At 31.6% G+C, this 14,994-nt stretch overlaps 1 protein-coding gene across 2 annotated transcripts in view; it reads left to right on the forward strand.

Moving 5' to 3' along the window:
• The window catches only part of LOC117171508 (E3 ubiquitin-protein ligase Rnf220-like), a 272,836-nt gene that overhangs the window by 253,484 nt on the left and 4,358 nt on the right, over positions 1-14,994 (forward strand). For both annotated transcript variants that reach the window (XM_033358879.1, XM_033358878.1), the window contains one exon: positions 13,635-13,894. In XM_033358879.1, coding sequence (XP_033214770.1) covers positions 13,635-13,894 — 260 coding nt within the window. The remainder of the gene's footprint in view (positions 1-13,634; positions 13,895-14,994) is intronic.

Raw genomic sequence — 14,994 nt, forward strand, 5'->3', positions numbered from 1 at the left:
TAAAGGTACATTGAAAAATTTCCAGAGGTACCGGCTCAGGGATCGAACCCCGGACCTCTGAGGTGAAGTCCAAGTGTCTAACCAACTGAGCCACCGAGGCTCCAAAAAAAAACATTTCTGTGGCGAAGTGTTGTCACAGGCTTATACTGCCGAATATGTCGAAGGCATTTTTGGTTAGAGTTGCATTTTTATTTGATCATTTTGCACGGGTCTGTCCCGGTATATATCATCAGTCACGGACGCATTTTTAAAATGCAATCAAGTGATCTGATGAGAGCAGTCTGCCCAGACATATTGGACAAAGCCTGATTTTTACCCCATCATTGACCTGGGTTGCAGTCAAGTACACGATGGGGGGACCTACAGCTTAAGGTGGGTTCCCAACCACCAGAACCTCGGTAAAGGTACATTGAAAAATTTCCACAGGTACCGGCTCAGGGATCGAACCCCGAACCTCTGAGGTGAAGTCCAAGTGTCTAACCAACTGAGCCACCGAGGCTCTTGAAAAAAAATTTCTGTGGCGAAATGTTGTCACAGACTTATACTGCCCAATATTATTATTATTTTTAAAAATTATTTTATTATTATTATTATTACACCATTGAGCCATTTCCTTTTCGGGGTAGGCGTGACTCACTCGGTAGGGGAAAGTATTAGTGTGTGGAAGGGATGGAGATTTTTCAGACTTATCCAGAATTCTCGTGCTATTTAAGTAAATAACACGTTCGTTCCGCAACACTGCTCCGACCCAGATTGCTGATCAATCTCTCTAGCAATCACCCCAAGCGAAGAACCTCACGAAGTCGTTGTGTAAGGTTCCCCCTTTGGGTCCATTAATAGCCAAGGTCTTTGTTTCAGGTTTCATTCACTCTACTGACACTCTTTTTATTAACTATTTGCCGCCATACCTTCCTATCCTGTCATACTTCTCTAGCTTCTTTTATGTCCATGCATTTTTTAATGCAGGCTCTCGTGTTTCTGTGACTTCTTATGTCTCTTCTAACTAGGGCCTCATTCACACATTTTAACCATTGTTTCCGCGGTCTACCTCTGGGCACGCTGCCATTTACTTTACCTTGATACACTTGTTTCGTTAGTCGTTCATTTGGCATTCTCGCAACATGTCCGAACCATCTTAACCGATTTCTTTCCCATGTGTCTACTAGCGTCTTTTCTGCACCACATTCTTTTAGAATTATCTCGTTACTTACTTTGTCCATCAGGGTTTTCCCGCATATTATGCGCATGAATCTCATGTCAATTGCGTTAATTTTACTCTTATCTTTTTCTTGTTAAGTCCATGTCTCGCTACCGTATAGTAAAGTCGGTACAAATGTAGAATTATGTATGGCCATTTTAGCTTTATTTGATGTTTTTACTTCTGATAAGGGGACCTGCTCTACCAATAACCTTCTTACCTTCATTTATTCGTCTATCTAATTCCTCATCTATCTTCCCGTCCCTAGTAAATAAGCTACCAAGGTATACGAACTTATCAACTTGTTCAATTCTCTCATCATTTAATAAAATATTGCATAGTGTTTTCTCACTCTTTCCTTCGAACACCATAGTTTTTGTTTTATTTGCGCTAATTTTGATTTTCTATAATTATCGGTTTCTTCGTGGTTGTTGCCACCTACATAAGAAAGCAAAGTTTTCACTATAGTAACTCAGATAAATATAGCATATTGACAAGTTGTTTGAAAATTGCCAACTGAAGTTACTAGCAATGATTGCTTGACGGCACAGCGTGCTGTGTGAACCCCCTTCCACTTTCCCCATATTTTTGCTTGCAACTTGCCAGCGGTCGTAGATTGCGATTTTGCAACTAAAAAAAAACTGATTTTAATCAGAAAAATTTGTTTGGTTCAAGGAAGTAGCGCAGAATATAGTCGAAGGATTATTTCTTCAATTTAAATAAGTATTTTGTTTGGATCTAAGGCACGCAATGATTGATACTAGAAATATTTGTTGAGCGAAATACATTTTGTATTGTCTGTAAGAAATACGTATCAAGTTCCTTAATCATAGTTTAAGGTAAAATAAACATTTGTTTATAACAAAAAAATGGTTTTAGCGAGAGAAAAACAAATTGATATGGGTCTTAGGTGCGATGCACTGTTTATAATAAACACGAAACAGAAAACTGAAAAATACCTGTATATTCTTTTAAAATTTTGAATTGTTTAAGTAAAAAAAGTAGAATGTCCCATTTGTTGATAGCATTATTTAATGCAATTATCATTATCATAATTTTTAATAATATTTTTATTTTTGCGATCAGGGATCACCAAATGTTTTCCGATTATAACTATATGTTCAATGTTTGTGACTAACTTGTAGATTTGGGTTTTTTGAGCGTTTCATATACGAAGCTGTTTCAAAAATACATTTCTTAAATTTAATGTTTATTACAAATGAATCATTTCATTTTATTTATTAAAAGAAACAAAACTTCCAAGTAAATAAATTATTATTTAAGTGAACAAAACTTCTTCATTGAACTAATTAAATATACTGTTGGAGTAACAATACCAACCTTTATATATGAACCAACACACGAATTTATTGCATTTATACAATATTCAGTACAATTAATTAAACATTTTTCTTTGCTCAAAGAATTGGAATTAAAGCAATGTATTTATTTGGGTCAACAATTTTCTCAGTATGCTAACAATGCTTGCTACCCCATATTAGAAAAATTAATCATTTTTATCTGAAAATGTTCAAATTTGCAAGTGTATTTATGAAATATTACCTACCTTTACGAAAAAGTAACTGTATTTTTTCCATTCTCGTCCGATTTCACCAAAATACATAAAAGGACCGACACATGATGTATGACGAATACAACATTATGATAATAATTTAACTTTAACGCCTAAAACGTTGATTTGTCGCTTCGAAGTTAAAAATTTTAATACCATACATAATTCTAATTCGAATTTGCTCTATTTTGAACGTTGCAATTGTCCACGTTTTTACTGTAACTCTAGGGTCTAATGCTGAATCAATTTCAAATTAGAAATTGTGCAAATGAAATTTGTTAGCTCTAAATTGGTCAATTTTTTAATTCTTACATTTTTAATGCATTTATTTAAAACATTTCTATTTTGAAAATTTCCTATTTAAAATTCTTCAATTTTGATTCTGCTTAATTTTACATGCTTCGAAATAATGAAATATCTAATGGACTTTCTAAAAGCAGGGAGCACAAATTAAAAATGTTACAGATAAGAATGATTGAATTTGAAGGTTTGCAGGTTTCCAATTGTGAAGGTTTCTTAATTCGCTGCTTTTCTCTAGCCAGCTAAGTTAAGCTTTAGGTTCATAATAACGAATCCGAATTTACGAGAATCTCACGAATCAATCTCATTCACATTACTTAACCGCATTACTTAACCGCATTACTGAACTTAATATTCTAAGTGGCATAAATAACATCATATTTATTTTAATTGTGGAAACGTTTACTTTTTGTGATGTTCGACTATAAGATTCATCAAAGGTTCTATCTATCCTCTCCTTAACGATATGCAAAGGCGATACGAGATTGTGCTTAACGCTCATTCAGGATAAATTAAGACCCGCGTGGGCTGCTTTTCGATATGCATATAGCACTCCGGAATATAAGCATTCTGATAAGGTTCTCGCCAATAAAACTTCGAAAGACTACTTTGCTGTGCATGTGCGAATTCGTGCTACACGCTCGAAATGATGCAAAACAATGTTATATGGTATAATAATTTTTAAAGTTTTATTTTCAATTTGCATAATATCTCCAAAGATCGACATTCACGCAATTAAATCATTGATTAAGCTTTTACTTTGTAATATATTTAGGTTCTTTAGTAAAAAAAGGCTATAATACTGAAATAATATATAATGCGCCGGAAAAGTCTTAACTAATATTTTCGAACTTGTAAGAAAATAGTGACAACCGTCTGCTCTGCAGCTGAATATAATTAATTTTGCTAATTTGAGCCACATTACCTTCTAAGTTCTGCAAAATTTTAATACAAATCAAGGAATTAATTTTTTAATATTCGTGACCATTCAAAAACAGCGTAACACTGCCCCTTTATTAAATTTAATTGAAAAGTTACAATAAATTAATTTTGATAACTGAATGAAGGCTTCATTTTCACAAAACGTATATCACAAAACACTCTCCTCAGTTTTTAATGGTATAGATAATATTTGATTGTCTTAGTATACTTTTTCAATATGAAAAATCCCAACTACTTCTCAGCATTGCAGCAGATTAAAGAATAATCTTCTATGCAGAAATGGAAATCTTAGGCTGCAATAAAGATTTATATCTTTTCTACTTCCCAAGGAAGCTTATCTCTTATTTAGCAACGCTTCCCCTTTTTGTCTCAATATTTCAAAGCCGGATCGGGTGGCAGTTGGGACAGCTTGCAATATTATTAGCAACTAAATATTCCTGCAAATGAAAAACCTTATCACAATTTCTTGGCGACACTTTAACGCTTTAATATTGAGATATCTTGGCTCCTGAAGTACCTACGTAGGTACTCTTCTTCTTTTAATTAAAGATACGCGACCGCCTCTATCTGAGCCCCTTTTGCCTGCCCCCGACGATGTTTTTCACGCTAAGGGGCTAACTGTAAATGATAGCGCAGTTATGGTCGCCACGGCGCCGGAGATATCCGCATTGTCCAAAGCTTTCTCGAGGATAGGGCAAGGAAATAGAAGGATGAGGACAAAATATAAAAAAGATAAAAAGCTTCAAAGAATGCCGTGTGGCTTAACCACCTGCCGCCGCGTCTAAAATCTTCCCTCCTCTTTTGAAGGCGATGTCGACTAGTCTTTCACCCTCTGCTTTTCACAGGAAGAAATGCTTTCACACTCCCGTTAATTATGCCAACCAACGAGGACTTTAAACGCGAATGGCTCTAAGAATGTTCCTCCGGGTGTTGCTGATAGCGATTTTGTGGCAGTTACTGCACTAACACGAAGGAAAAAGTCACGAAGTTCACTTTTTATGTGTGCGTATTTTTTAATTGACTTTGCTACTCAACTGCAACTTTTCAATTTAATTAAATTGATACTAAGGGTGGGTTCACTCGACTTTTTCAGCTTTTACTAGAGTTTAAGGGATTTCAACAGATTTTTTAAAATTTCAATAGATTTTGAGGAATTTCATTGCATATTTCATGGGATTTTAAATGTCAACGGATTTAAAAACAATTAAAAAAAATTACAAGTGATTTCCAGGGATTCAACAGAATTCATAGTTTTATGTGATTTCGAGGGATTTAAAGAATTTCTCGCCCAATTTCAAAGAATGTTTCAAAATATATCAAGGAATTTCAAATGATTTCAAAAGGTTTCAAAATAGTAATAAAATTTCAACATGTTTGAACATATTTTCAGCAATTTATAAACCAGTTTAACGAGATTCGATAGAATGCATTGAATTAAAAAAAATTAAAACTTTAAAAGGGAATGTTGAGAAAATTAGAGGAATTTAAAGAAGTTTAAAGGTATTTTCAAGGATTGCAAAGGAATGCAAAACAATTCGGAAAATGTTAATTTATTTCTAAGGAATTTCAGTATAAAGTTAAATCAAAAGATTTAAAGTTATTTAATTGCATTTTAAAACATTTAATCTGGTATATAAGATAACCAATTATGCATTTCATGTCACAAACGGATGCATTTTTTAATGTCTTCGGCACTTCGAAAAACGTTTTTAAGCAGCGGGAGGCATTCTAGGAAATGGACTTATTTACTTAGGTACTATTTAAAAAAGTTATGTGAAGTTATAGTTGCTAAAAAAATGGTAAATATGAATCAATCTTCAATTGAAGTTATATTGATCAAGTAAATCTATGTCAGGAAACTGAAATCGGATAGTAACTATAGAAAAGTTTAATGATTTATTTGAAAAGAAATTTAATAAATTTGGTGACAAAATTTAAGAATAAAAAAGAAATTTTAAATTAAGAGCTGTAAATATTCCTGCAGCTTTTTTTGAAGATTTTTTATCGTAATATTATTTTAAAAATGTGCCCACTATGAGGGCCCATTTAAAGTTTGGTCTTAATGTAATTTTTTACGATTAAAACAAAAACTATGCAAATTTGCTTCACAACATTTTTCCTTATCTTGCATAGGTCGACCGAAAAATGTAATTTCTTTATTCCTAATACAATTTTTTGAGATTAAAACAAAAACTATGCATCTTATTAAAAAATTGATTTAATTTTTTTTTTAATATTTTAAGACGAGTCATTTTGATTTCTGACATTTTATTCCTATCTTATATAGTTTAACCGGGAAATTGAATTTTTTATTTTTGATAACGTGCAGATGCACTGTTAGAAAAATCTGTACTAGATTTAGTATACACATAACGGAAGAAATAAGTCACAACATGAAATTAAATTTAGTATCCTGCGTGTACAGTAAATTGAGTATATTCATACTGAGTTTAGTGTACGCGTATACTAAATTTCATGCACGTGTAGACTAAATTCAGTATGGATATACTAAATTTACCATACGCCGGTATATTAAATTTAATTTCATGTTGTGCATTCTTGCTTCCACCACATTTATACAAAATCTAGTACAGATTTTGCTAGCAGTGTATCTCACACATTTAAAAAGTTTCTTAAGGGTTCAAATACTAAAATGATCTCCCCGTTCCCCTTCTTCCATTTTTAGATTTTGTTTTTAGTAAAGTTTTGCTCAGGAATGTTAAGAATGGTCAGTTTTGTTAATATATTTCACAACTACTACATTATAATAATATAGAATGATGTAGAATATACTAAACTAATAATGTAAAAACATCTTGTTTCCTCCGCATTAGAGTGCCTTTTTGATGCCTAGCATATTCGAAATTTGTTTAAAGACTTTTTATTTCAAACTTTTCAGGATGTATATGAATTTAAAAAGTCCGCAATAAATTTAAAAATTTCACTATCTTCCTTTCAATCCTTATTAACTTTCTTCCTCAAGTTTCTTTTCTCTCTACATCATTTTTGGGCGGGGCCTTTCTTGCACTTTGCTTCTTTGTATTTTTTGACGAAACTGGAAATGCGGTTTTATTTGTGTATTTTCACTTTGTACATAGTGAAAAAGAAGTTATCGGAAATGGGATATATTTTATTTTCATTTTGCACTTAACAAAAAGAAAGACTAGTGAAAAAGGGACAAGGGTATGCCCTACTTTCTTGATATTTTTTAAAAATATATCCTCTTAAACAAAGCATCCTATAACTCCTAACCCCTAGAATGCATTTTTATATTTCTAAATTAATTTTTTCAACTTTTAAAATTAATTCTTCGGCTATTTCTGTTGCCATTTTCGTACTCAATGCATCTAAGTATATCGATTTACGAGGTTTTCTAAAATATCCATTTTCCTAACTTTCCTACAGCACTTTTCGGAAACAATATACAATTTATTTTTAAGTTTTACGCACATGACCTTTTTTTTAACTGATTTTCCATTGATTCTGACATGTTTCATGCTAATTAGTCTATAATTTAAGAATATACCAAATACAGGTAGAAAAATCGATTTTTGCTTGAAAATTTTCATACACCGATAGAAATATTATCATTGATTTAACCATACGATCGCAGTTTAGAAAATTATGAGTACATTTATAATATAATACGTGTACTGCAATCATAAAGATTACGAACTGCACTTACTGAAATATTATAAATACAACTTTTTCATATGTGTGGTACAAAAATGCAATATACTTATTGTAATTATATGAAATGTATAATCCTATTAAAAGTTTGCCTAAGCGAGTTAGCTCTAAAATGTTGTCGTTTAGCAATACACTCTATGAGTGATTTACCCGACTCACTTTGTTTAGTTCACCACAGGCGTATTTCGCTCGCGCCTGCACCAAAACAAACATCATGTATGGCTGTATCTATACCAGCAATAAAATATAATGAATCTAGTGATAAATATTGTTGTACTGCCAATTAATTTATATCAGTTTAGTTGTAGGTGGCTGTGCCTTAAAGGTGCGAATCTTAATTTTTCATTTGAAAAAAAATCATGCTAATATGTTAATTCTAACAAATGTTCTAGTGGAACATGGAGAACAACAAGAACAACATAACCAAATATTCAAACATATAAGTCTTCTTTTTGTTGCACGTATTTGTCTAAAATGGCCATTGAATAAGATCGGCATGGGCATTTGGGAGAAGAAAAGGGGATTGATCCCGTTTATTTCGTTGGAGGAAAGAATCGAATATCGAATACAGTGGTGCGTACATAAATTTGCTAGCGCACTTAATTGAAAGGGGAAGCAATAGAAAAGGCTGTCTTCCAGGACAAAGAAACGATAATGCTCCCGGCATGCTTTTCAACCTACTAAAGCTTAAAGCTACTGGAATACCACTTCTCCGTGAGACATGGATATGTTAAACTGTTCAAGAATGCCGCTCGGTATTCTCCAAATAAGCGAAATGGACAAAAGTGGGTGGTTAAAACAATAGACGGGTGGTGTGATGAGAATTAATTGTATAAGCCACGTACGCCCGTATACTTTTCCAAGAATCGATCATAGTACCGTCCTAGTTTTTATTTCTGAAGAAAATGTCGTTAATGTGAAGGAAGAATTTTCCAAACTCTGATTTTTCCGATTATTTTGTTACTTAAAGGCACTGCATAATTCAGGATAATCTTTTCCTGCGATCGAGTAATTACATTAAATCGCAGGTTTAGAAACTCTTGCCGTAATTTGTTAATAAGATTTCGGAAAATATTCGAATTGGTGAGTTATTAAACTCATCAAAAATTCAGTTCAGCGCTTTCCCTCATCTAAATATAATTCCCAGATTAGTGTAGAGACAACTCATTATTCTTAATCATACTAGCGGAATCAGAAATAGACATTATCGATCAAATAATAGAATTATAATTGAATTTTGAGGACAAATTATGGAATGGAACATTCGAAAGAACTTATGATAATGAGTTTTTTATCACTCCTATATTAAGACTTTTGAATTATTGAAGATTTATCTTATCGATAGAATTAGAAATTGAGATCAACGATCTTAAAGGTACATGTGATATGCAATAATTATATTATCCTTATTACTTTATTTTCTTCGAGTCAGATTGTACATCCTTTCTGATGGAGATAATTCAATTTTCGTAAATAAAATGGGCAGCTGTATCTTTCCAATTTTAGTTTTTAACATAATTATAATACTGTAAAACTGAAGCAGTATAGTGTTAGAATTATCAAGAATTATACGCATTTTTCATATCGTAATTTATAAACTAATTCTTTTTCAGGCATAATTCCAAAATCCTTTAAACTGTAATTAATATGGCTGTCCTTTTTGGGAAATTATTTGCTCTTACTTTCGTGATTTATTAGAATATATATTTAAAAAAATAAAATATTTCAAATATCAGTGAATCAAGTAATCAACCAGTCACCTAGAATATAAATCTATAGGTAATACTTAAAAATACTTATGTTATACCAAAAAAGGATATTTTTCATAGTTATTATAACAGAGCATGATTAAACACTTTAATAAAATCTAGCTGAATTATTTGAAAAAATGCAAATTAGCAGCTACAGTAAAACTTTTCGCAATGTTTTATTTCATACGTGTTTAAAAAATAATTAAAGGTGGCGGTCATTTAGATATTTTAAAAATAGCTTCTACAATAAAAACACGTTTGTCAAAAAGGGGACTAAGCAGTGTTTTGGTCAAAATGGAACTAATTATGCAATGAGGATCTGTAATATGTCCTATATCGAATACTGCAATAAAAAGTATATGAATAATCTGTCATTTAGCTTAAATCTTATTACAATGTTTGATGATTGTGGAAAAGGGATCTAAATAATTTTTTAAATGTCCGTTAATGTTAGTGGTTACAATATAATTTAAGATAAAAATCGGTTAAGCCTAAGGAAAAAGCTGAATATAGTTTAACTACATGAAGGAAAAATAATTTGATAAAATTAAAAGAATATAATGAATTAGAACATATTCATTAAAGACAAATATCAGCTAAATTCAATAACACAGAATACGAGAAGCTATGGACAATTTCCTGAAAAGGCATACAAAAGTATGTATGGTGGAAAAGTGATCTTAAACAAAAAAATTAATTAAATACTTTTTCCTCTATAACGAATTTTTTTCTTAATTTCATTATAATTATAGTGGTTAGCCCTTGATTTTTGATATTTAAATACATTTATCTTCGGTAAAAAGAGAAGTTTTGCTGTACATAGTTATATGCAATGACCTGAAAGCCCAAATTTTTGTAATAAACTCGAGGATATAATTTAAAACTTTTTCAGAAGGCCATAGAATAAAAGAAAATAGTGTAACAAGCTTTATTAAAAGGGCTGCGTCTTCAGAACCACATGTCACCATTTTTATCAGTAAACAAATCGAAGTTTTATCATTTTTCCTCCAATTTTTGTCAAATAATTTTGATCACATGAAATTCAAACTCATAGAATTGGAATGAATATACCCAGACGGAAATATTATATATAGTTTATACATTGTGTGGAGTATTATACACTCTCTAAATATGAATCAGTGAAAAATTCACTGAATGAAATAGTAGTAAGACATTTCACTGATTAATCAGTGATTTCGGTCTTATTCAATAATCACTTCAGTAACACCAGAGTAAATCATGTGAAGCATAACCTCTAAATTTTCAAGTTAAACGTTGTAGTTACTCTTTTACCTAAGACTTAAGTGGCAAGAAGAATTCCTTAATAAAATAATTTTTTTAATTTTTGGGCTGTAAGTCTGCTGAATTAACTGCGGGATAAATATATTCTAACTCATATCGAAAGTACTTACTTAACGGGTGTGTATATGACAGTCCAATCTTGAAATTAAAGTAATATATGAGGTTGTTTGTCATTTAAAACTATCGGAACTTTTCACATTTTTTACTGCTTGATCACATTTATGAGTTTTAAGTCTTTACTATGATTCTTTGATTGATTGTACTAAAATATTATTTGATTATAATTGCTAAATTGACATGGTGCAGTGCTGCCAACCCTCAAAACTGGTTATTTTACGGAATCAATAAGTAACCTTTCACTGATTGTCAGTGACATTGAATTTTTAGAAGAAATAGCTTCAATTTATTAATGCATACTTATGCATATCGCTTCAAGGTTAAGATTGTTTTATTTATGTATTTAAAATTCTCGTAATAATCAAAATCAGTTATGATTACTACATTACGGACAAAAGAATTCGCCGTATTATTATTGTCGGCGGAATTTTTCGTCAGAGGAATCATTATTCTTTACGAAGAAAGTTTTTTGTAAAAATTGAACTTTGTTCATACGTTTTTTTTATCAATTTCTTTAAAATTTTTTAATGTTAATGAACTACAGTTAATTTTCTCATCAAAACGATTCCTTTGCGCTGGCCAGCCACACAAATTTATTTTTGATCAATTGTTTAATGGCTAAAAACTATGAAAGAGTAATCAATTTCAAATATTTTTAGCAATATATTGTGCAATCTTAAGTATTTATAATTTAGAATCTTACAAATTTGAACGTTTTATATAAGAAATAAGAATGTTTTGAAACTGGACATTTTAAAAATTATCTTAATACTAATTCAAATATGGATTAGTTTTCAAATGTTAAATGCTTGAAGTTTCAATCTATGCACGGAGAAAAAATGCAATTGAATCAATGGAGCGCTCTACTGAACCGAAATGAATAATTATTGTTTGCTTTTGAACGACGGCGACATCACCCTCGCCCATTAATGCACCAACATTTTTCTCAGTTTTGTATTAAGTTTAAAAAACTTTTAAAATTCCAAGAATATTTTATAAATAATAAATTGGTTTCTCTGTAAAAATTAAAGTCATCAAGTTTTGAAATAAATACAATGCATTTGAAGAATATTATTATTTAAAATAACAGAATGCATTAATTAAACGTTTTTATAATAATTTCAAAGGCCTATTTTATTAATTCAGCAGGAAATAAAGTCACTGGAGTAATAAGTTCAACGCCTTTTTTAGAGAATAAAGGAGATGGTTTTTAAAGAGGCTGCTATTCTGTATTCCGACGGTTTCAGAATAGGAATTCAGTGCAGTAAAGGATGCGTCCAGCTGTAGGGCTTAATACAAAAGTTTATTTATTTGCAGACAAGGAAGAGAGGAACGTAGTATCTATGTAAGAATAAATAAAAAAGAACTTTAGAAAGGGAGACGTTCTCGTGCCTTTACGACACCAACACAATGCAGTACTGGACGTCTTCCTTGCCAGCCTACGAGCGGTCTACCAACACCAAACACAGAAATATGTCCGGAAATCATCCACACATATCCTATCCTCTCTTTCGTCTATTTTTACAAACCGATATCCTCCGAGCTCTTGGGGTCACGATTTTGTGGACGAATCGCGAGAAGGGTATTTTCTGTCGAGCTGGCGCGCACATTAGAGAGACGCGAAACATTTGGTACGGTTCCTCTTTCTTGGGTTACCCGCATAATAAACACAAACGTCTCATCGTTTGAAAGCAATACTTTTTTTAGAAAGAGTCCACACGTAATGAAAAGTGTTAATAAGTATAGCTAGAAAACGAATTTGTCACTCAAAATTGATTTTTTTTAGGTTACCTATAATAAACAATAATTAAACAATAAATTAATAAGTAAAGACAAATGCAAATTTAGAAGAGGGGATCATAATTTGTTTTAAGATAAAGAGATTTTGCTTTAAGAAAACTAATAAGCTTAGGGTCTTCTTTTAACACTAAAAGGGCCGGAAAAATCGCTTACCTCTATAGAAAGGACGGAGGGTCCAAATTGGACCCTAGCCACATTTTCTCAGTTTTAAGCAATTTCATGTTTCTTTTGGTATCCAATCATGGGAAAAGCCATAAAATGTTGGCGACCCAAAAAAACTTTTAAGGGGTCAGCAGCGTTTTGGATGTCAAAAAGGTCCAAATTGGACCCTCTGGCCCTTCTAGTGTTAAGAGGAAAGTGGGCATAAATCTAGCTTTAGGTCTAATAACGAACATTAAGATGTAATAAGAACGAAATATATACTGTGTTTTTAATAATTATTTTACCATAATTCATCATATTCCGCTGTGAATTTATGATATGTAATTTTTCAAAAAACATCTTTCTAAAAATACGTCTGCGAAACAGAAGCAGTTCTTGTAATCTGCTTTATAGATCCTTAAATACTTTAAGACCACTTTTTAAACCACCAACTTAATATCTCAAGTTTTTTTAACCAGAACTAGTTTTATTATGTAAACATGAGGATTTGGGGTTAGACTCATATCTAAAACCGTTTCCTCCAAACATTTATCTTCACTTCCAAATTTTTTTATGATCTCCCTTCTCTTTGAAACAATATTCATTGCTTATTTTTACTTTTAGCCAAAGGGTGTGGTGATGATATATTTTGCAGCTTCTATCTTTAGTCATATAGTCCATGCATTTTTGAAATTTAGGGATAAAAATAAGAATGATACATTCCTAATCTAGAAATTGCTATAAGCAAATTTTATATATATTTTTTTCAAATAAAATTTTACTCCAATTGATATGAAATGGCCATTATTTTATTTTTCAGGAAAGAAAAAAATAGACTCATCATGTTGTCCAGTATGCGGTTTGACTGTAAGACCGCAGGAATTAGAGCAGCATTTCGTTCACGAACTAGATAAACTTTTTAAGCTGACCTCGGTAACACCCCGTCCAAGACCAAGATCAGCTTTACCACCGGGTGCTCAGGATCATCCCCATTCGTCTCTTTTACATGCACCCTCTGCGTCCGACGGCACGCCACTGGGCAGATGGGAGACTTTTAAAAGAGTAAAGGCAAATCGACAAGTAAGTTGGCTTTTTTTGTATTTTAACACGTCATTTACAATACGTAATTTAAAACAAGAGCGATACAAATATAGACAACACGAACGAAAATAAATAACAAGAAATATACAGAAAATCAATAGATGTAACGGATAGAAACGTTCAAAATAAATTTAAAAATATTCCATTTTTAGCCAAGCAGAATTAATTGAAGTTCTAGTGGCACAATTAGGAATAATGAAAATATGTAAATTTTCTAAATTGTACATTCTACTATTTTAAACCAGTTAAGTACTAATTCAAAGTAAACTATTTAGGATGAAGGGTAGACTTATTGCTCTATCAAATAGTAATAAGAAATGGATTTGATCCATTTTTTATTTATTTATAGTGCCACGTTATTAAATATCATATTTCCTTACTTTTTAATTATCTGAATAAAACAATTACACTGTGTGACAGTAATGTGGCAATTGTGTGGAGACCTAGCACAAGTTGTAGGTTTCGTAAAACTAAAAAACAGTATGGGAGAAATTCTCCATAAACCCCCAAGATCTCATTTTATAGCCAACTAACCGTTTTTGTGTAGGTTCATGAGAACAATCCGATTTACATTTTTTTTAGTTTGAAAGGGGAAAAGCAGACCCTTCCGAACGTGTATTTCTCATTTTGTTGAAATGAAAACTGACGAGACTGCAGTTGAAAGTATTTGCGATTTTTCGATTAGAATTTTTTTTAACTTTGACGATATTTAAGTATTGTTCGATTTGGAAGATTTATTTCAACTAAATATTTTGAAATTTAATTTCATACTGCGTCGAATGAGCTTTTTAGATTGGAAAGATTTGCTTCCCTCTTTCAAACTAAACAAAATTGTAAATCGGATCAAAATGCCAGCGAACCTTCTATTTTTTACGTGTGACAACTATATTCTGCATAATTTTTCTTTTATAAAAAATAATTTTAAGATTTGAGTTTATTGGAGCATTTCTCGAACGAAATAATAGGTTGTTTAATGCAAAGAACAATTGTGGGTCCGGATGCAATAAGGGCACATAAAATTTTTTCGTGCGAAAACGAAGTCCCCTGGAGGCTTTAGAAAAAATTTTCGAATTTTAATT

Source organism: Belonocnema kinseyi, chromosome 4 (genome assembly GCF_010883055.1).
Source record: "Belonocnema kinseyi isolate 2016_QV_RU_SX_M_011 chromosome 4, B_treatae_v1, whole genome shotgun sequence".
NCBI lineage: Eukaryota > Metazoa > Arthropoda > Insecta > Hymenoptera > Cynipidae > Belonocnema > Belonocnema kinseyi.